We start from the raw sequence: 22,003 nt of genomic DNA, 5'->3' as shown, positions 1-22,003 counted from the left end.
AAGGTGGCTGAATTATTTCAAAAGAATTTCTAAATTATCTATGCATCACAATAATTTCTGTTTTTACTATTTTATATATTTTAAATTAATTTTTATTTAAAAATAGTATTTAACTATAAAAGTTTAGTTGTAATTTTGCTAAATATAAAATTATACTAGGGATACTACATATATTTTTTTTAGTCTATAGGTATGCCTTAATTAGTACTTGTTTTTTAAATTCATTTGAATTTGGACTTAGGTTCGCATAACCATAACCATGCATAAATTAAAATAATTATCAAAAAGGAAAGCAAGTAACATGAATACTCTAAAATGTACTATTAATTCTATCTAATTATTATTATTATTATTATTATTTTTAAATTAAAATTATATTTTTAATCTAAAAAATAATGGAATCAATGAAAAATCATGATTTCTTCTTCAATGCATAGATTACCCTTAGATTTATAACATATCATAAAATCATGTCAAAATATAAAATTTTGATACAATTTTTTATTTTTTATTTTTAGTTTATTTTAGGTACAAAAAGAAAAACAAGAAAAAATGAAGAGGAGGGAGGAGATTATACCCCATATTTGTGTGGATTTTAGTCACAACCATAGGGGAAAAAATCCTATTTTCCTTGATTTGTTTTATCTTCTCACATTTTTATTTATGTGCTTGGTAGAAAAGAATTCTCCCTCTTTCATTCATGAAGGGCCTCAAACTAACTTGAATGAGTCGAATTGGGTGGTTTCATTTAGTTCGGACTAGTTTGGACTTGTCTTGAGCGAAACTAGCAAATCAACCTGATTTTGCACCAGTTCGATTAGATACACACTAAAATGAAGGGTTTGGGACTATTTTGTAAACTTTGGTTTTGAATGATAATGTTGTTTATTGATATGTGATACCAATGTTACATGTCAATAGATAGATATTTTGTGGGTTTTATAGGGTGCATTTACTTGTTAATGAATTAAAGCATAACTGATAATGATACCGATATGGAGGATCAAACTATTTCTCTAGATCATCATCAACTTAGCAATAAATCAAACAAATCCTCCATGATTACAGTGGATCAAAATGATTCTCTAGATTTTCTTCAACTTGGCAAGAAATCATATAAATCCTCTATTATTTTGTGACTGTTATAGCAACTTCACTCTTCCTTTTATATCAAAGTGATTCTTTCCTTTTGTATTGAAGAGATTTTTCCATTATGCCTCATTTATAATTTGAATGTATTATTCTTTGTAATTTTAGATGATATATAGAATGATGTACCGTTATTATGAATACAATAACATACATGCTCAATTCTCGTGGAGATTGAGTCACCAAAAATCTATTATTACCTTCCACTTTCATCTTTAAGAGCATAACATTTAAAAACATTATATGGTACATTAGGGAAGGCACATCTCTGGTATAATCTAGATCAGGGACACTTTCTTCTTTAGTTTATTATAGCATTTGTTTTTAGGAAATGGTTAGGAATTATCACAATCTTACTTTTACCCCTTATTTATATGAAGTCCCCTTGTTCTTCTTGACATTCTCTTTTTTTTTTTCAATTTTTTTTCTTCAAGGTAGACCTTCCACTGGTGTTTGATGCTCTTATATTCCATTTATCTCCCACATGTCGTAGCAAGTTAATATTTAGGACATCTTAGCTTCAATTTAAGTTAGAGCTGAGAAAGTAAAAAAAAAGTTTAGTTATGAAATGTAAACAAGCTACTTCAAATTCTCAACTTCATATTTTTCTTTGAAATTAGATTTGAATTAAACATTAAATAAAATAATAAACCAAACTAGATTTAATCTTCAACTAAGTTTCATGATACCTACACTTGATCAAGATAGGTCTTTAGTATACCCCTCCCTGGATTTGGGTCTATTAGGTCATCTTCTAGCATCTTTATCCTCTCTAATTTGCATGAGTAGAGGGGCTTAGTTCTTCGATCAAAACTTTCTGTGATTGTTATGATATTTGTGATTGGATGGTCCTTACCAACATGCTACCTCATGTATGGCATGAGGCCCATCCCATCATGATCGTTGCACTAATCATGAGCGATCGTGATCGGAGAACTGGCCCTCCCTAGTTGACATACAAATCAGATGGTATCTTAACTCTAGAGCCAGATTAGCTAAGCATGTCCCTCGGGTTTGGTGCTAAACATGATTACCTAATAACCCACAATAGGTTTAACCTAACTAACCGCATCCCGGATCCGGATGCGGGTTTCCATGTCGCATGCGGATTATGTAGCATCCGACCCGAGTACGGCACCGCACAGTGACCAAGAAACGAGAGATCGATACGAGGGAGGGAGCTAGGATTCGCAGGGGAGAGATGAGGCTCTAGCTCCGAATTCCGCTAGAGCAACGAAGCCCCCGCTGTCCTCCGCGGGCCTTCGTCGGAGACGACGAGGACGACTTCGAGCTAGAGATCTCTCGCTAAGCTTCGAAGCACAAGGCCCTCCAGAAGATTTGCATTCGTCTCTTATAAACCCTAATTCTTACCATTGTTTCCATCGATTGAGAAGAAACATTGGCTAAATTTGTGATTTTTTGTTTGTTTTGTTGGATTTCCGAATGGAATTTGGAAAAAGATAAGAGGAACAGCACAACAAGGCTGTACGAGGACCCCTCGGTGTTCGACTACGATGGGGTGTACGACCAGGTGAGAGAGAAGATCGCCCGCCCCAAGATTCAAGACCCCACTGAGAGAAGGTACCCTTCTTTTCCTTTATGTTTTTTGCTGAATTTATGATGTTTATCTTGAGCAAAGTTTAAATTATTTTGTTTTTCCTCCCTCAAAAGTTTCCTCCCTTGAGAAGGAAAGGGATTGACTGTCTGTTTTATTTTAGCGTGAGTGGAAACTTGTTGGTAGTGCAGGGAATTTTATTTGTAAATACTGGGAAACAAGAAATTGAGGTTAATATAGACTTTTCCTCCGGCAGAACTCAAATTCTAATTATGATCCAATATTGATTAATAAGCAACATATATCTTATTGACAAGAATGGGAAACAAAGGTTGTTGTTAGTCCTTTTGTTAAATAGGGCGTTTTATAATGGTACAAGTAAATGAACAACACACAAGGTATTGTTAACAGGACTGAAAATGTTGGTATGTGTAATAGTTGCATTACTAAAATTGCACGGCATTTTGACATGAAAATAAATGTGGGTTCATTGTCCGTATATAGGTACCTAAGATCTACCCAGTGTATAATCGATGTAAGACTAAACATACGCCCGCACCAATACTCACCCACTACCCTGTTTAAGCCCTAGCATTCGCACTAGGCTAAGGGTCGAAATCTATTCAAATCCAATCACAAATACCATGACCAGCTTATAGTCAACCAAATAGACCTATACTGCAGCGTCTGTTAGTCCACATAGGCTATGGGCTTGGTTTGCTCTGATACTATCTGTAATTAGACTTGGGCATCGGGTCGTGCCGGGCCGGCCCGGCCCAAGCCCACCGGGCCAGGGGTCTAAACGGGCCGTGCCTGGCCCGGCCCGCTTCGTTCCGTGCCAGGCACGGCCCGCTCAGCAGAAAACCGAAGCCCGGCCCGGCCCCAGGCCCGTCGATTGGCGGGCCCTCCCAACAGTCCAAAAACGGCTAAATTGAGGGGTATTTTGGGCTAAATTGAGGGGTATTTTGGGTATTTTAATGGAGACGGGCCGGGCCTAGCTCGCGGGCCGTGCCCGGCCCAGGCCCTTATGGGCCGTGCCGGGCTGGCCCGTGGGCCGTGCCGTGCTTGGCCCGCGGGCCAAGAAGCGGGCCGTGCCAGCCCAGGCCCTAATGGGCCGTGCCGGGCTCGGCCTGCGGGCCAGAAAACCGTGACCCAGCACGGCCCCCTTGAATGGGCCGTGCCTGGCACGGCCCGGTACTGTAGCAAGCGGGCCGTGCCAGGCACGGCCCGCTTCGTGCCGGGCCGTGCCGGGCCATGGGCGGCCCGGCCCAGTGCCCAAGTCTATCTGTAATAACTTGGGACCTCACCGAAAGAAGCCAGCTGAAAGGTGTTTTTTGCGTTTATTGGCCTTGTATAAGTATTCAAGATCTACCCGGTGCATAACCGATGTGGGACTAAATGTATGTATGCACGGGTCCTCATAATAAAAGCACATCTCCTAGAAAATATGCAATATTTTGGGATTTTATGGAAAAAGGATTCAACATGAAAGGAACCAGATCTGAATTGGAGAGCTGAAATAAAATTGTTAGGAATAGTATGAGTGAACATTTTAGTATTAATAAAATCATGCCTTTTTCTTAAACTGGTATAGATTTAGGAGAACACTTTTGACAAAAATATAAGACTAATTGGACCATTGCCTGCTAGGTGATTGTTGTAGGAGAAAATAAGATTGGATTAACTGGATTTTGGAATAAGGCATCCTTTTAATAGTGAGATTTTCAATTTGAGAGTTAGGATTTGTAGTCCAGTAAGGGCATGTTTGTTGCAAAGAAATGAAAAATGAGTTTGGTGCACGGTGAGAGGAGCACACAAAGCCTAAGAAACAGGAACGAGCAAATGGTGGTACCCAAGAAACCGAGGGTAGTAAGTCAGAAACTAAAGGACACGTGCATTCTACTTGAGATAGAGAGGAAGCTTCTACTCGAGATAGAGAGGAGGTTGATCATCAATCTGGGAATTTCCTATCGCTCCAAGAACCATTCTGAGCAAGCTGCTGTGGTAACAGCACAGAGGTTCCTGTGGTGAAGTTGAACAAGCATCTTTTACTCATGCAGTAGAAAACCCTACAAGAGAAGTGAAGATGCATTCACTGCAGCAAGAGAATGATAATTTCATGTAAAAGTCTCTTACGAACTCGTGCTTCATTTCTTTGCAACTTTGCATGTGTACTCTCTTTTAATGTTTTCAGAATCTTGTTTAGAAATGATCCTTGCTGATCGCTTTTTTTTCATTTGTTGAAGAAATAGTGGTTATATGCATCTGCTGTGGAATCATCAATTGTTATGCTGTTGGACATTAATTTTCGTAGTAAGCATTGCTTGGAGATGTAAAGCTGTTTCCTGCTTGACAGAAACATGGAGGTGCAAATCTTGCCAGCAAATTTCCATTGGTGATCCAAGTGTCAACAGTCATATTACGGATTATCATCAGCTACTCTGCAGCAAGGTCTTTTTTTTTTTTTTGGTTCCATCCACTGAGTATAGAGTGCTCGTCATGGTAGACCACTTGGTATGACTAGATCATCCATGCTTGGAGTCCTGGCAGGCAAGCTCTGAAACTTGTGTATCAGCCCCTCGATGTCGAGCAGGTAAACAATACGACAGGGTTTGAAGTGTGCTCTAGTACAAAGTAAGGTTTTCATAATGCCTGCTATCAGTTTGCTAGTGGTGGCTCTGTTACAGCATTTGAATATGAGAAGGTGTTAACTTGCTGTCCTGTTTATCAACTATCTTCTGTAATTCAGTTTATGCGCTCTTCAGAAAATTTTTGAGTACGGGACACCAACTCTTTTGTAATTAATATTAATTGATAAAACAGAGGTTCATATACAACATATTCTTTCTCTGTTATATACTTATATACTTGACTTTTATTAATTTAACTGAAGGCACATTGCTTGGTTCCAGTAAGGATCTTTATTTACTTTCGTTTGTTGACTGAAAATCTCCCAATGCTGCAGATGGGGATATTCTGTGCTGAATTATTGATTTGTTGTGGTTGTCATAATGACTAGTGACTAGTGAAGACGACCACCATCACTACCAATGGCTAAATTCAGAGAGAGAAGTACTCTCAGTTGGTACTGTCATCCTGGGGCAGTGTGGTATGACCATTTTGTCGATTATTTTGACAGCCAGGGTATTACCTGGTTCATCTCTTTTCATGTATCAGGCCTCGTGATAGGCCATCTGAATAGACGGTTCACAACGTTTATCACGAAACAGTTTCTCCAACAATATAATGACAGAAAATTTTCTTGAATCTTTTTTTTTTTTTGGAAGACAAAAAGGACAAGCCTTTTAGAACTTCTAATTGCTTAATTACTTGTTAGTTATTATGTATATATCAAGGTTTTCTGTCAAATCTAAATCAATCCCTCTTATTTGTTAGGCCACTTTATGGGCTGAGATATAGGGCTGCTCGGAGCTAATGTTCGAAATCGGTGGTTGTGCCTGCTGGAAGGTGGATGACAATAGAACCCTGATCCAAGAAGACAAGAGAAAGACTAATATTACCCCCTTAACTTTTCTCTCAGCTCCTTTCTAGGTTTTTGGCAAACCCATTTCTAGATCCCTCATGTTGCAGCTTGCTTCTCATGGCAACATTTTATGTAAGTCTTCCATTGATCTCATTTTTGGATCCTGCAAACCTAATTTTAATCGTGTGCTAATAGTGTTAAAATTACCACTTATCCCAAAAACTTAGGGCTCGTTTGGTTCACAGGAAAAGAAGGGGGGAAAGTGTGGTCAACGGGAAAGTAATGAGATGCCTCTTGTTTGGTTGGAGTTTTCAAAGGAGAGAGAAGGGAAAGTTGTATTCCCATGGGAATGTGATTCCCACATTTCATGGGAAAGTCTTTTCCATGAGAAACATGGAAAAGTTACTTTCCCATGAGGCGGGAATCACTTCATTTTTACTTTTTCCCAAAAAGTCCCTTCAGTATTAAAGAAGCATTAAAGAGGCATTAAAAACCTAATTTTTATTAAGGGCATAATAGGAATTATATATAACTTTCCTAGGAAAGTGGATGGCCAACCAAACATAAGCACCTTGGAAATTTGTCACTTTCCCATGGTCAACCAAACATGCCAAAAATACTTTCCTAGGCATCCTCTTCCTAGGAATTTATTTCTCAGGAATCATATTCCTAGGAAGGAAAATGCTTTCCGCGAACCAAACGAGCCCTTAAGCTAATAGGCTGAGGTAGATTTATTTATATATTTTATATTTTCTTACACTCTTCTTCGCATGTGGGCCTGACTTTCCATTTTAATGGGTGAGCCCAACATGTGAAATTCTTAATAATGGAGTTAAAGAGTACGGAGACAGGATCCGAACTCAGAACCTCTGCTTTGATACCTGTTAAAATCACCACTTATCCCAAAAGTTTAAGTGAGGTAGGTATATTTATATATTTTATATTTTCGTACAGGTAGTAGTGGATGTTAGATCTTGGATGACAAGGAAGAGCTAATAGCAATGGCCAACTTCGGTCCTTGGTCGGGGACTGCAACATCACTCAATTTCGGAAGCTTGTTATTTTTTATTTTTTTTCTCATGCACAAGAAAATTAGTAGCGTAAATTAGGGGTTTGCTGGATATACCAGTGCGTGGTGGATGAATTGGAGATTTTCTTCTTGATGCAACCTTAGATACAACTATTGGAAAGCTTATGATGCTGCTGTGGAATCATCATTTGCATGGACTGGAAGTTGAGTTTGAAAACATGAGCATAAGACCAGCATTGTAGATAATGTAGATGTCCAGGTCTCTACGGTGTTGCAAGACTGGGATGGATAGAGATGACTACAGAGAAGGAAGCTTGGAATGGCATTAATAAAGTGACAGGGAACCATCAAAATGACTTGTAATGTCTACAATTTAAGCTGTAAATGACGTGTGCAGAGGCGAGGAAGGGTTCCCTGAATTTAGAACGATCAATCATAAAAGATGATGAGAAGACCTAAAAAGGTGTGGATGGAAGGGGAGTTCTAAATAGGTTTAGTTTTTTTAGGGTTGGGCATCACCATGGTTTAACCCAACTTGGTACCAAGTACAGGATATTGACCTGAATTTGACCTGTACTTCTTGGACAGAAGTCAGGATTAAGTTCTGCATGAACACACGAGTATGAAATTATCTAGATTTAGCACTGTTGCTTTTAATGACATGTTTGCCAAGGAACTGTGGAAACATTTTGACATGAAAGGGAGGATGTATGGAAGTTTACAGAATACCCATGGTGCTTGCAGAACTGCATGGGAAAAGGCTAAGGTGCATGCTCAATAAGATCAGCCAAAGGCTTGAGGATGCATGACCACAAAGGAGAGCCACTGGTTTGGATGAAGTGAAGATATGAAGGGTGTAAAAAGATTATGCTAGTGACAAGATTTGTCTCTGTTGATAGAGGACAAAGAGAAGCTAAACAAAACAAATTTGACAACCGTGGAAACAGAATGTGGTGATGAAGGCAAAAGTAGATCACAGATGTAGCAACGAGGGCAGACCAACTGCGGCAAGGAGCCTTAAGCTGCAATGTCAGTGATTCAAGGATCCTCTGAAATGGAAACCTCGGCAATGCAGAACTACAAAGTAATGAATTTATCAGTTTAGGGTACAGGATATCATGAAGATGAGCTTTACTGAAATGGTTGGCTGATGGTGAAGCTGTCTAGTTGGCAAAGTCAACTAACGCTTATGAATAGTGCCAGGGACTAAAGGAGCAGCAGTTTAAAGATGCAAGAAGATGAGGCCAGTAAGTTAGAGAGCTCAAAGTAGCAAAATTCTGCTCCACCTACTGAAGTTTATACACTGGAAAGCTAGGAAGTCTTTATGCAGCTGTTTGCGATTGTTCTTGGTGTTACGGTGTCACTTGCTCCTGAATCCTTTTCTTGTGGTTGTGCATTATGACGCACCTGTGTATGTAACCCATATGCTGTGATCAAGATGCTTGCCGTGCATCTGTCATCCTAATCACTTTGTCGAGCATCCGTGTTTTGGAGTCCTTCCTTGCTGCTTTTGTGCTGGTGATCAGTGGTCTTCATTTAAACCAGGACAAATGTTTCCAAAGTTCAGTTCGTCAAATATGGTTCAATATATGCCATTATATTTTTTTGTGGAAATAGATGTGTTTTCTTCCATAACTATATCAGCTATCAGAAGTCATAATTTTCATCGACCGACTCGTCCATGAGAAAGAAACGGCAATATTTACTACTCTTTTGAATTAGTTCAGTGTGTACATCTAAATTCTGTAAGCAAACTTTACCATCCAATTAAACTCATGACCTTAGATTATACGGTCCCCTGCTCCATGATCGAGCAATCAGAGGTCCTTAATTCCTTTGTTGGTAGTCTAGTCTCGACCTTGAGTTTGCGTTGCTTCTAGCTTTTGCAGGAAGGTGTATGTTGTGAGTAATTATACTGTCAAGGTAATCGTTTTGACAGAAAATTTATGTCTTTGCCATACACACAGGTATAGATGTATTTTGTGTAAATAATTTTCATGTGTTTTGTGTTTGTTGTGTGCTTGAAGATGATGCTTCTAGTCACATGGCTGCATATGATCAGACTCTTAGGGACACTTTTGGGCAGATAATGCCATATAATGCTTTTAATGCTGCTTTGCAAGGGGTGCTTTGCTTTAAAGACATACCCCAGGAATGAAAGGGTTCGATTGGGGACATAAAAGAGAAGATATGAAGGTTAAAAAATGCCCCTGGTTTCTTTTTTTTTTTATTTCTTTCTTTTTTTTAAACCTTTAGCATGCACTGCATGGCGTGCACAAACTTTTAAATGGTCGATAACCGTTAGGAATGGAGAAAGGAAGCAGTGGTGAGGATTTTGTTGCATTCCTTTGAACTGTATTTTCTCCCTTCAATCACTCCTTTTGTAGCATTGCAGGGGCTTTTGCCTTGCTAGTTATTAGATCTGTCCTTTGTGTGCCTTTTGGACCATATTAGACCAAAACTTTTGACTGTGACTAAGGCTAGTTTGAAAAGAGAAGCACATTGTAGTTTAGAAGCCTCCTCTTTGAGCGTTTAGAAGCCTCTTCTTTGAGCATCTAAGCGAGAAAGCAGCATTTGAAAGTGCTGAATCACCTCTCTTACCAGCTGTACAAGCCACCTCTTTCATGCTGGTAAAAGAAATAGTATGTAATACTACTATGTGATCTTACGAAAAAGCTGCACACCTCATTGCACCAGTATCAATATTTGTTTGCTCATTAAACGCATTCTGCCGAACAAATAGAGACGTAGATGATTAATTGAAAGGTATAGAAGGTCAAGTGACACTGTGGTTTGCTATAGATTTCATGCTGTATAATGTCATTTTTGCTACACAACTAAATGCGTTAACGTTAAATGACTCGAGTGGATTCTTTTCTCTCATCCTTTCCTTTTCCTTTTTCCTTTTTCTTTTTGGTATGCGAAAGAAGGTATGGTAAGAATACATGCATGAGCTCTCTCTTTGTTCGCCGGTCAATTTTCTTTCTCTCCTTTTTCTTTCTATCTTTATTTTTTTTTCTTTACCCCCTTTCTTCATGGAGTGCAGGCTGATTGGTGGTAGGCGCCGATGGCATGGTCTATGATAAAATTACAAGGTGACGGGAGATCTCTTGGAAAGTGTGAGGTATTTTGTGTGTTTATTTTTTTCCATCCACCAAGGTGGAAGTGGAGCTCTGCTTTCCATGCAAATGCACGATATGAAAGACCGTTCCCCAGCATGGTCCCTAACAAGTATATGTCTTTTAAAATATGCTTCAGTGCCTCTGGAGCAGGAAACGGACCATTGCAAGCAAAGCAAGAGAACCTCAGAAAAACCTTCTCAAACGATGTATTACAATCAAAATGATATATGATAGCGACTCTGTTATTAGCTGCAGTATCCTTGTTCCTACAAAGAGCATTTTAGCTTTCCCTGCTAAAATGGTGTGCAGTGCAGTGGAGTCACAGCTATGTCATTATTTCAGCGAGCTGTGAAAACTTTCGGAAGCAACATTTATACAGAGTGATGTATTTGTCAGCCACCCTGGAAGCTAACACAGTTATTCTATTCACTTGGCTTTTGTGGAAAGAGAGGATGTTCAAAAAGCCTTCACTTTTTATGTGGAATTAATGTGGCGTTTGCGTGCGAAGAAGAGAGGGAGAAAGAGAGAGAGAGAGAGAGAGGGGAGAGGGGGTGTCCTATCCATATGGGCGTAGGGGCACTTTATTCCTTGTTCTTTTAGAGTCCCTAATGAAAGAGGCCGTACACAGTTCCCGATTCTGAGGCCAGACCAGACCAGCAAAGAGACTATAAAAAAACTCACTCATTTTTTAGTAGGCCCTGCAAAAGATGAGAGGTCACAGCCCCACTTCACATCACCCCATGCATTGATACAAATCATTGTTGTCCGGGAATCCCGTTTCCTAAATAAATAAATAATAAGACAAAGAAAAAAAAAGAATTTCATAAAATTATCAGCATAAAAAGCTTTCATGTTAACCATTACTATATGATCGAGGTCATTACCGCAGAACTATCCTCCAAAAGTTCCCCTTTTGGAACAGAGCAGTAATGTGATGGTCTGCATGCTTTGTATTTGGTACAAAGAATACAACTGTTCTTATTACTTTTGGTGGTGAACATGTAATGACTGGAGAAACAAGTAACATAATTAGCACAAGCACGTCAATAGAGTGGGACAATTGTGTTTTCTTGAATTTTCATTTCATCAAATATATATATATATATATATCAATTATCGTCAAGTTTTATGCAAGAGATTTAATTATGACGAGCATTTTTAGTTGGACTTTTTTCACCAATAATTGGCAATCCCTGGTTATGTGCAATATCTACTACTACAGCGGCGCCATTTCCCATGGCTTTGTGTCTGATATATATATATACACATATATGTAGCCGTTTTAGAAAAAGTGCATCTTTTACAATAATGTGTTGTAATTACTTTATTTTTCTAGGTCGACTTAAGATCTAGAAGAATACAGTGGGAGAACATTATTAATTAATGAAGGCAAATCAAATAGATGTTTGTTCATCTATTTTTATCCCTTACTACTTGTAATGCAACCTCATTCAACAAAAATAATTTCTTACGTACAACGAATTCATTGCATATGGTCTGAGTCATGCATGTATTTGTAGAAGTTGAACAATTGTAAATTGCTCTTTTTGATTCATATGTCTATTTTCAAACGTCCCACATAAAGCATATAATTATACGCTTTGTATTGTTTGGAATAACCAATAGTTTCTAAAGTTTTAAATGTTGACACTTCCCTAATTGAAGTATTCTAGTTATATTGTGAATATTAGAATGATAGTTTTTACATATATAATGCATGCCATCAAGTATGCAGTTATATTCTCAATATATATATGCACGATATTCTTCCCTCTTAAGATTTTGTGAGCAGACCTCACTCTTCACCTAAACTTGTAATTCTAGATTTTCTTTTTCTTTTTTTTTTGAGCACAATGGTTGGGTGACTCTAGCTGTTATGAAATGACTTAAATGATGGTATAGTTCTTAAATTCGATTTCATTTCATGTGCTCAATGAAATCCTCAGCATAGAAAGCTTTTTGCCAATTTTCTAGTACTTAGGTTACTTATAACAGTTTCTTTGTTTGGAACTATCCAAAAATTATTGATCAAGCAATCCAACAAATAATTATGGTCTTTTTCCTTAACAAACCTTCTTGTCTTTATATCTTGTCCTATGTGACATGTTCCTAATTTACTTAGAACGCTTCATCATGCTAATTTGTATCTATGTCGTACCTTGACCTACCAGCACATACCGGTTATGTGACAGGTGGCCGCACATCCTATAAGATTCAGCTTATAGGACATGCAAGGCCTGCCTAAATTACACAATTTAAAAATAGATATGTATCAAGGCAGATGGTGGTAGATGATAAAGCATCTAGAAAATTTCAATTAAATAGAGTTTTTTCCTCCAAAATTCCATAATAATTTTTTTGACAAAGATTTACTAATCAAGAGACAACTAGCTAAATTATAATTTTTTAGCATTAAGCTCATAACCCCGTCCGAGCTATTCCTCAGTATTTGATAAAAAGACAAGAAAAGAAGAATGATCTAACAGTTCAGTAAGTAACCTCTGCATCTCTAGTTGGATCAAGCATATATATATTTATTAAAATATTTAAATGGGCATAAGATGTCATAATGGAATATAACAGAAACTAACGTGGTATATTTCTAGGAAAGAAATCCAAAAAATTCACTTTTCATAATATTAGTATAAAAACTAGTTTTAAATGCTTCTAATGAGGAAAATCCCTTTTTATGAAACTTTCAAAGCAACTACAATATTTTCCCTCTCCCAGTTGTAGCAATGACGGCCAAGATCAATCCTAAGACAAAGTCCAAAGGCGATTATCTTTTGAAAACAAAATATACCATCGATCAGCATGTGTTAACAATCAGCCCAAACTAGATAAGTTTGAAATGAACTAGCTCTAATTTACATAATCATGATTGGACCCATGACAAGGCCCAAGAGACTAGCTCCTGAATACATAATAGCCTTTGACTCGCATATGTTAGCAATTAGCCCCATTTGGCTGAACTCAAAGAAAATAGTTTCTGAATAGGTATGGGCAAACGATCAGTTCTATTGGCTATACCAAAATTATAGTCAGACTAGAATGTAACCATAAAATCCATTTCAAAATTGGTTTTCTTAGTTTTATAGCGAGCATAATTCTTTCAAATGTCCATGCAATTTCAAAATAGGATTTAACATCTCATTTTAAACATTTCCATTGTGCAAATCATTCATCATGCTTATGATCATGTTGAAGTATAATACTTCATGCTTGATATAAATTTAAAGAAATATATATTTTTATGTAGAGCATACATAATATTTAATTCAAACATAAACATATATATGCAAATATAATTTCCATAAATTTTAATTTTAAATATTTAGGATTTTTTTAAATTCATGTGTAAAAACTAAGCAATGTAAATTTTATATCAGATTATATAGCACGCGTAATAAAAATACCAAGGATAGAGGTACCTACAACTTTAAATTAATAGGATCCAAAATTTTCTCTAAATAGGGGTGCCCACGATCTTACTTAATGGACTAAAATATAAAATCCTCCCCTAAATTTCTCCTTATTCAAATGATGTACCTTTGGTGGGTTGAATCAGTCTAATTCTAGGTGATGATTGATCGAATCGTGCAATGAGAGTCTGATTAGGGCAAAGGCAGCATGACATGAGGCTGTTAAGGGGTACCTGACAAAAGCTGGGTTGGATGGCGATGCAATGGACGACCACATGATCGGTTCTAGATCCCCCTACTAAGATTGATCAGAGGCACATAAAGAAAGAGAGTGGAAGGGATTTTCGGGTATGTGGGAGTCCCACCAATTTGAGAGAGAAACAATGAGAGGGAAAGAGAGAAAATACATGAGAGAGAATTAGAGAGAAATATGAGAGAGAGAGAGAGAGGGAGAAAGAGAGGTCAAGAGAGATAAATTCTTTTTTTTAAAAAAAGAAAATAGGGAATTTTCTTATAATAATAGAGGAGGGAAAGAAGTCTCTTCATAGCTCTCTCGAAGAAGAGGGAAGGAGGAAGGAAGGGGTGGTCTAGTGATAGTGTTGGGAGCAATGACCGAAGTTTAGTAGTAAACTTGTTCATCGAATGAGCCAGGCAGGGTTTGGACTGAGCTGAACACAAGATATAGCTAAAATTAGTCAGACCCGAGCCCGACTCTCTTGGCCTATTTTCTAAGCCGAGCTTGGTACTTACTTGGGCTTCGAGCTAGGTCTCAAGCTCCTTAATATTTTTATTTAAAACCTGTGGAATAAGGAAGGAAAGAGAACAAAAAGGGGAGAGGGAGAAGGAGGAGGAGGAGGATGGAGGGGAGGACACAGGAGGAGGAGGAGGATCGAGGACCGAGCTTGGGCCGAGCCATCCAAAACTCGAGTTTGTCTTATTTTAATAAGCGGACCCATATTTCAGGTCTGGCCCAGCCCACTAGGCTTAAAATCTAGGCCTAGGGTTGCACGAAATGCTTCGAGCTTGAGTTGGCTGGGCGAGCTGCCGGGCTTTTGAACTGGTGTGTTTGGTAGTATGTGGTGGTGGTGGTGATAACAATCGAAAAAAGAGAAGGAAAACAAATATTTAAGATAGGGGGTGGGGTCACGAGCTGTTGTTGGCTCGATATCTGGTCGAGCCTTGCCCATTCGGTTAGTGGTTGTGCCCTTGCTATCAGCCACAAAATTAGACTAAGGCGGCTAGATTGGGCTTACAGAAGAAAAGGCTGTGAATAGGAGAGCTTTCGGCTGCTGTGCCAAGTTGATTTCAGTAAGATATTGCATGATGGTGACAATCCTCGATGGAGACATGTAGGTAGAGAAAGAAAGCATAAGGCGAAGGTGGTATTAGGTTAACTCTATCAAGATTTGATGTTGGAGTTTGGCGATAACAGGGATAGGGCATGGTAGAAATAGAGAGAGAAGAGAAAAAAAGAGACACAACAAAAGAGCTTAGCTTGATACTCCACAGGGAGGGGAAGGGCTTTAATAATAGTGGAGGCTAGGGTTTTCTAGCCTCTGGTGACTACGAGATGGATGAGTCGATCTCCTTCTTTGACCCATCCTATTTTTGGTCCAATCGTGGTGTTGGGTTGTTTGGGTTGCAAGGTGGCCGAAAAGGCTAGGCTAGCTCAATGGTGAGCCAGGGCCTCCATCAACATTTTCTTTATTTGTAGATTAATTTGCTGAGATCCTCTTGAGTTGAAAGTCCTAATATTTCTAGAATAGAATGACGTTTTAAAGCATGGCACGAGTAAATATTCTTCTTAATTTATAACAGAAAAACCAAAAGCGGTGAGCTGACCTACCAACGTGTGAATGTTTTATTCATGAATTATTTACTGTAGTCACATCCTCATAAATAGTTCTATCCGAGAGGTGAGAGGTAAGGCTATGTTCCTTTTTTCTTTCTAAAATATCTATTTGTGAGATAAATCATTCTTAAATATGCAAATAAATCTTTGATGAGATTTTTTTTTTTTATGATTGTTCCAACTTAAATCTCAATATAAAAATAAACATAGAAAAAGGAACAAGGGTCCTCTTCAATTGAGTTAACATCTTCAAAATAATATGGAGATTTAATCCTGAACTTTGTCAATATCATGACGTAATGAATTTTTTGTATTTCTTTTTGCCTACCTCGCGTATATCCAGTTCCCACATAAAAAATTTGATTTTCTAAACTTTTCTAGTTTTCTTGTTGTATACTTGTACCATGGTTAGGGGGGGTGGAAGAGAGAGAGAGAGAGAGAGAGAGAGAGAGCAAAGCTGGGTCGCCTTTGGATGCCGCTTGTCAGCACATGCGTTCCACTTTCCACTACGAATTCGACTTTGGACCCCAATTTACCCTCCCCTGCAAGAAAAGCACAGTCCACAAATCCATAAAATTTCACTACACCTCGCCACCACAAAGCAAATAACCCAAAAGAACCTATAAAAAGTAGACAACAACCTCCATATACATCCTTGCACTCGCACTCACAGTCACATTCCACATAGATCAGCTAAAGAGCGAAGAGATCGACATCCCACCTGACTCGAAGCCAACAAACCCCCCTCTCTCTCTCAAATCCCTCGAAACTCCCCAACCACCCCATTTCTCCCTTCGTTCCCTTCTCTTCACTCCTCTCACGATCTCCTTCTTCCTTGTCCAATGAGCTCCATCAAGACAAATCCCCCACAACCACTTCCTTAAATCTTTCTATTGTCACCTACTGCCACCGCTACCACCACCACTTCAAGAATTACGAAGAAATTCGTTAAGATGCGAGCAGGAGGTTGCACAGTGCAACAAGCTCTAACCCCGGAGGCAGCGAGCGTAGTCAAGCAAGCTGTGAACCTTGCACGCCGGCGAGGCCACGCCCAAGTGACCCCACTCCATGTCGCCAACACCATGCTCTCCTCCTCCACGGGCCTCCTCCGCGTCGCCTGCCTCCAGTCTCATTCCCACCCCCTCCAGTGCAAGGCGCTCGAGCTATGCTTCAACGTTGCCCTAAACCGCCTCCCTGCCTCCTCCTCCTCCACCCCTATGCTCGGTCCCCACCAGGTCCACCACCATCACCACCACCATCCATCCCTCTCCAATGCCCTCGTCGCCGCCTTTAAGCGCGCCCAGGCTCACCAGCGTCGTGGTTCCATCGAGAGCCAGCAGCAGCCGCTGCTTGCAGTCAAGATTGAGCTGGAGCAGCTCATAATCTCCATCCTCGACGACCCCAGCGTGAGCCGAGTCATGAGGGAGGCTGGCTTCTCAAGCACTCAAGTGAAGAGCAATGTGGAGCAGGCCATCTCCTTGGATATGTGTGCATCCACTCCTTCTAACCCTAATCCTAGCAAGCCCAAGGAGGTCACCAGCCCTCTCACCCCTCCCCATGGGACCAAAACTAGGCCTTTGGATCAAGTGAGGAGCGAGGATGTGATGAGCGTCCTGGAGACTTTAGTAAGCAGGAAGAAGAGTCTCGTAATAGTAGGGGAGTGCTTAGCCACCGCTGAGGGAGTTGTTAGAGGGGTCATGGATAGGGTGGACAAAGGGGAAGTGCATGAGGTTCTAAGAAATTTGCAGTTTATAACCCTCCCTCTCTTCTCTTTTATGCACATGCCAAGAGAGGAAGTTGATCAAAAGGTTCGGGAGCTGAGGTGCCTGGTGAAGAGTTGTTGCGTGGGGAGAGGAGCAGTGTTATACTTGGGGGATCTCAAATGGGCTGCGGAGTATAGGGCTAGCTGTGGGGAAAAGGGGAGGAACTACTACTGTCCTGTGGAGCATGTGATCATGGAGATCAGGAGTTTGGTCTGTGGTGGCATCGGAGGGGAGAGCAGTGGTCCTCTTAGGTTTTGGCTCATGGGAATTGCAACGTACCAGACTTACATGAAGTGCAGGATCGGAAATCCTTCACTGGAGGTTCTCTGGGGTCTTCAGCCTCTCACGATTCCTGCTGGAAGTTTGGGATTGAGTCTCAATTGCGACAGGTAGATGCCAAGTTGATTTTTAAAATATTTCAGTAATGAATCAAAATTATTTCAAGTTAATCAATCAGTAGTCATTGGAATTGCATTTCTTTTGCCCCTTCTCATGCCTAGTCCAAGATCTAGTTAGTTCCTTGCAGGGTGGTTTTTCTTGCGAATCTCTAAAGAAAGTTGGAATCATGTCGTCTTTTCCTTAGCAATTGGAATCATGGTTTTTATATGAGAAATAATTTCTTTGCATCAAAATAAAAAAGAAAAAGGTTGGAACTTCAATTTTTCTCTCTTTTTATAGCTTTCCATCTTTTCCTTTTCCTTTTCATTATTTTAGATTTCTGCATGTCAGATTTGGTTTCTGAGGCAGCAAGAAACTGAAATACAGCCTTTCAATTCTGATTTCGAGTCTTTCCACCGGGAACTTGAAGTAAAATGATTAAAATATTTCTCTCAGGAGAACATTAAAAAAATAATAAAAAAAAGTTAATTAGCTTGTACTGGTGATCCATTCAAAATGCTTTAAAAGTAAAGAAAACAAAGTGCGATACTGTAGCATCATGGATATTTGCGTTGCCGACTCTCCTTACCCTACTTTTCTTAATTAATTCTTCTCCCAGTGGTCCGCAAAACCAATTGAAAAGCAAGAGGAATGGAGATGGGTCGTGTTGGTCATTGTTAGAAGATGGACTGGGGAGTCAGCTGACTTGCTGCGCCGATTGTTCCATCAAGTTTGAAACCGAGGCTCGAGGTCTACCAAATACTTCTTACAGTAGCAATGGCTCAATCACCTCAAGCCTACCTTCATGGCTCCAACAATATAAAGAAGATGATAGAAGGACAGCTAGAAATGACCAGGTAGCGTTCATCTCCGCATTCCATTCGGCTAGAGTAACAGAATCCAATAGGAAACACATAAAGTAAGTTCAAGAATAAAGTTCACACAACAATGACATAGCTTTATTTTTTGCTTCTCTCTCTTGCAGGGCTGTCTTCAACTTAGAGATCTCTGCAAGAAGTGGAACTCGATATGCAGTACATCCCACAGAAGTCCGCACCATCCATCCGAGATGACTCTAAATTTCTCTTCAGCTTCTCCATCTTCTTCATCCATCTCTTCATATGATCTCCGCTACCCAACATTGCACCAGAGCCACCAGTCTTGGACATTGCCACTCGAGAGCAGACATCCATGGAGGGAGCATCAGCTCTGGATATCAGAAAATATCGATGAAGGCTTTGAGTCCAACTCAAGAATCTACTCCCAGGAGCACATGGGACGAAGGACTTCACCCCTACCCTTTTCTAACACTAAGGCTAACCCTAATTCAACTTCTTCAAGTGACACCATGGAGATGGAGAGCCTCCCCAGGTTCAAGGAGCTCAATGCTGAGAATCTAAAGACCTTGTGCAATGCGTTGGAGAAAAAAGTCCAATGGCAGAAGGGCATAATCCCAGAGATTGCAAGCACTGTCCTCCAGTGCAGATCGGGGATGATGAGAAGGAAACAGAAGTTGAGGTTAGCTGGGCCCAAGGAAGAGACGTGGTTATTCTTTCAAGGAGGTGACACCGAAGGCAAAGAGAAGATAGCTCGAGAGCTAGCGAGGCTCGTCTTTGGTTCTCCCACCAACTTCATATCTATAGGGCTCAGCACCTTTGCAACAACTCGGTCTGATTCCAGTGATGATCTCCGAAATAAGAGGTCGAGAGCAGAAGTAAGCCATAGCTATCTTGAGAGACTCTTTAAGGCAATCCGTGAGAACGCGCACCGTGTTATTTTGATGGATGATATCGAGCAAGTCGACTATTACTCTCAAATAGGAATCAAGACAGCCATCGAGAAAGGGAAAATACAGAGCTACGACGGTGAAGAAGTTGGTGTTAGTGATGCTATCATCATCTTGAGTTGCGAGAGTTTCGACTCGAGATCAAGGGCTTGCTCTCCTCCGGTTAAGCAGAAGGTGGAGAGTGAGGAGGAGAAGGAAGAATCGTGTCTTTGTTTAGATTTAAATCTTTGTGCCAGAGATGAAGATGTGGTGGATTGTTCCTTTGATGATGTGGGATTTCCCCAGTTGGTGGATCGCGCATTCTTTTTCAAATTGCCTGAGGACTCGTAGTGCATGTGATTGTTAAATTTCTCGGTGGTTGTGTTTTTTTTTTTCCCATGCTGAATCTTGGCCTTTTCCCCTCCTTTTTTGGTGAATTATGAGATGAGAGGATAGAAGACATTGGTTGCTTAAGGTAGATGCACGTAGGAAGCACTTGTATATTGCTAGTTATATTTGTGGCATTGGTTTATGGATTATTTTCTTATGAGTTTTGAATGTTAACATAGTTTGGCTAATAGTTTCCTTATCTTTGTCCATTTGGATCCATAAGATGATGCTGTGAATGGCACTGTCAACATTTTTTATCGCCGAGTTGCTAATAATTTCATTCTTCTAAGCATGAATGGCACTTTTAACCTTTTTCACCGTCTTTTCTTTTTGGAGGAAAATAAAACTTTTCACCATCAAATTTCCAATATTTCGTTCTTTAACCACTACGGAGTTTGGGAGGGAACATATTCATACGAAATGCCTACTTGCTTATCTTGGGAGATATATAGAAGCTCTCTCTCTCTCTCTCTCTCTATCTATCTGTCTCTATCTATCTATCTATCTATCTATCTATCTATCTATCTATCTATATATATATATATATATATATATATATATATGCGCGAAAGAAGGAAGTGAAAAATCCATGAGTGTTGATACAACTGAGCTTCTACTGTTTGTTCCTTTATTCACCTGTTATTCAAAATGAGCCTTGAGTTTTAAATGGCAGCTAACATTAGTTAATATTGATGATTTTCATGACCCATGAGACTAGATCAATACCTGCATTGAACTTTTAGGCGTTATAATTAATGAAATCCAAGATCTCATCCTGAACAAATACTGTATGCTCTTCAAAGGAAAATTTGTATCTGTAAACCTATAATCTCCCCATCCCGTCTGGTTGGTTTTCTCTTTCATACACCCCCCCCCCCCCCCCCCCCCCCCCCCCCCCACCCAAACCAAAAAAAAAGCCAGCTGCTATGTTTTTTTCTGCTTTGCTAATTAGACTTCTAAGCAAATTAGACTTCTGTAAAGTTTCCAATGCTACTTTCACCGGAAAAAGCTTTCAATGTTACTTAAACAAAAAAATGCAAATCTAGCTTGTAGCAGGCAGTTCGTAGGTTAAAAGTTTTTCTTTGGTTTAGGTGAATTTATTATTCTTTATGCCAAACTCCTTCTTCTTCTTCTTCTGCTTCTTTTACAATAATCATGATATCTATGTGTTTTTGACCAACATGAAGCTGGAAAACATAGAATAAAAATGTTTATAGTGCAGTGTCCAATCTAAAAAAGAGGTGCACATATCTAAACTATCAAAAGAAGGTAAGAGATAGAAGCATGCGAATAAAAGATAGAAAAAAGGTTGAAGAGGCCCAATATTGCATCATAAGGTAATAAAAGAATCGACCTACAGAAACATAACCTCATTCTCTTTATATTTTAAGAACTTACAAATCCCAAAGCCGCATAAAGTACAACCACTAATCTTTTTTTTTTGATGATATAACCATTAATCTTCAAAGAAACTTCTTGCTCAAAACAAATAAATAAATAAATAAACTCATTGTTAGCTTTCTCACCTCAAATGAGGATACAGCTGGCATTTTGAACAAAATATATAATATGTCCGCTAGTTTTCAATTGGTCAAAACGTGGACTCTTCTTATTTTCTAAAATTATGTACTTCTCAAGCTTAGAGACTCTATTTCAAACTTTGACTAATTGTTACTCTTGGTGGGTACTGCATCAATGTCAAAATCATAATAATTTTTAGAAGTGTATTGTAAATTTCTTTTACTTATTTTCCAATGGATTTAATGTTCATAAATCTCTAACATCGTAAGGAGCAGATCCTAATATCTCTTTGAAATGATGCAATAAATTCTGTTCACTTGGTTTATAGGTTTCGATACTGCTGAAAATGTCATATATTCAAATCCAGTAAATCAATTACTCTCTCATGTGTTCTCTCAAAAAATTACTCTTATGTGTTGGAGCACTGAACACGCGCGTACAATATACACAATTGTACTACATAGGTCGATCTTCTTGGCAACAAGAAGCATTCATTTCATACCATTGGGTTTTTGGGTAGGGATTACTTGATTTCCTTAGGCTATTTACAGCGAGTTCCCTGGGATCCATCA

General features: G+C 39.3%; 1 protein-coding gene and 1 long non-coding RNA gene across 7 annotated transcripts; both read left to right on the top strand.

Annotated features, from left to right (window-relative positions):
• Positions 1-1,849: 1,849 nt before the first annotated feature.
• LOC103703137 (uncharacterized) lies at positions 1,850-10,812 on the top strand. 6 transcript variants are annotated; one of them, XR_015972739.2, is made up of 6 exons: positions 2,308-2,730; positions 5,061-5,297; positions 5,670-5,813; positions 6,101-6,172; positions 6,257-6,320; positions 7,143-10,239. It is a non-coding gene; the product is annotated as an uncharacterized LOC103703137 (long non-coding RNA). The 6 variants fall into 6 exon arrangements; XR_015972738.2 differs by having other exon boundaries at positions 6,101-6,320; XR_015972740.2 differs by lacking the exon at positions 5,670-5,813 and having other exon boundaries at positions 2,309-2,730; positions 7,143-10,238.
• A 5,456-nt stretch (positions 10,813-16,268) lies between these two features.
• LOC103703138 (protein SMAX1-LIKE 3-like) lies at positions 16,269-20,109 on the top strand. The gene is made up of 3 exons (XM_008785881.6): positions 16,269-17,766; positions 18,375-18,612; positions 18,741-20,109. The coding sequence occupies exons 1-3, from the start codon at positions 16,568-16,570 to the stop codon at positions 19,869-19,871; spliced, it is 2,568 nt and encodes an 855-aa protein (XP_008784103.4). The 5' UTR covers positions 16,269-16,567; the 3' UTR covers positions 19,872-20,109.
• The last annotated feature ends 1,894 nt before the right edge of the window (positions 20,110-22,003 follow it).

Source organism: Phoenix dactylifera, chromosome 13 (genome assembly GCF_051530095.1).
Source record: "Phoenix dactylifera cultivar Ajwa chromosome 13, Ajwa_hap1_PhDact_Kaust_v1.1, whole genome shotgun sequence".
Lineage (NCBI taxonomy): Eukaryota > Viridiplantae > Streptophyta > Magnoliopsida > Arecales > Arecaceae > Phoenix > Phoenix dactylifera.
Note: the sequence above shows the minus strand (reverse complement) of the source record. Positions and strands in the feature narration are given on the sequence as shown.

Coding starts and splice junctions, on each gene's coding strand:
- LOC103703138 (XM_008785881.6), top strand. CDS start 16,568: ATGCGAGCAGGAGGTTGCACAGTGCAACAAGCTCTAACCCCGGAGGCA. Junction 17,767..18,374: donor TTGAGTCTCAATTGCGACAG/GTAGATGCCAAG, acceptor TTCTTCTCCCAG/TGGTCCGCAAAACCAATTGA. Junction 18,613..18,740: donor GGACAGCTAGAAATGACCAG/GTAGCGTTCATC, acceptor TCTCTCTTGCAG/GGCTGTCTTCAACTTAGAGA.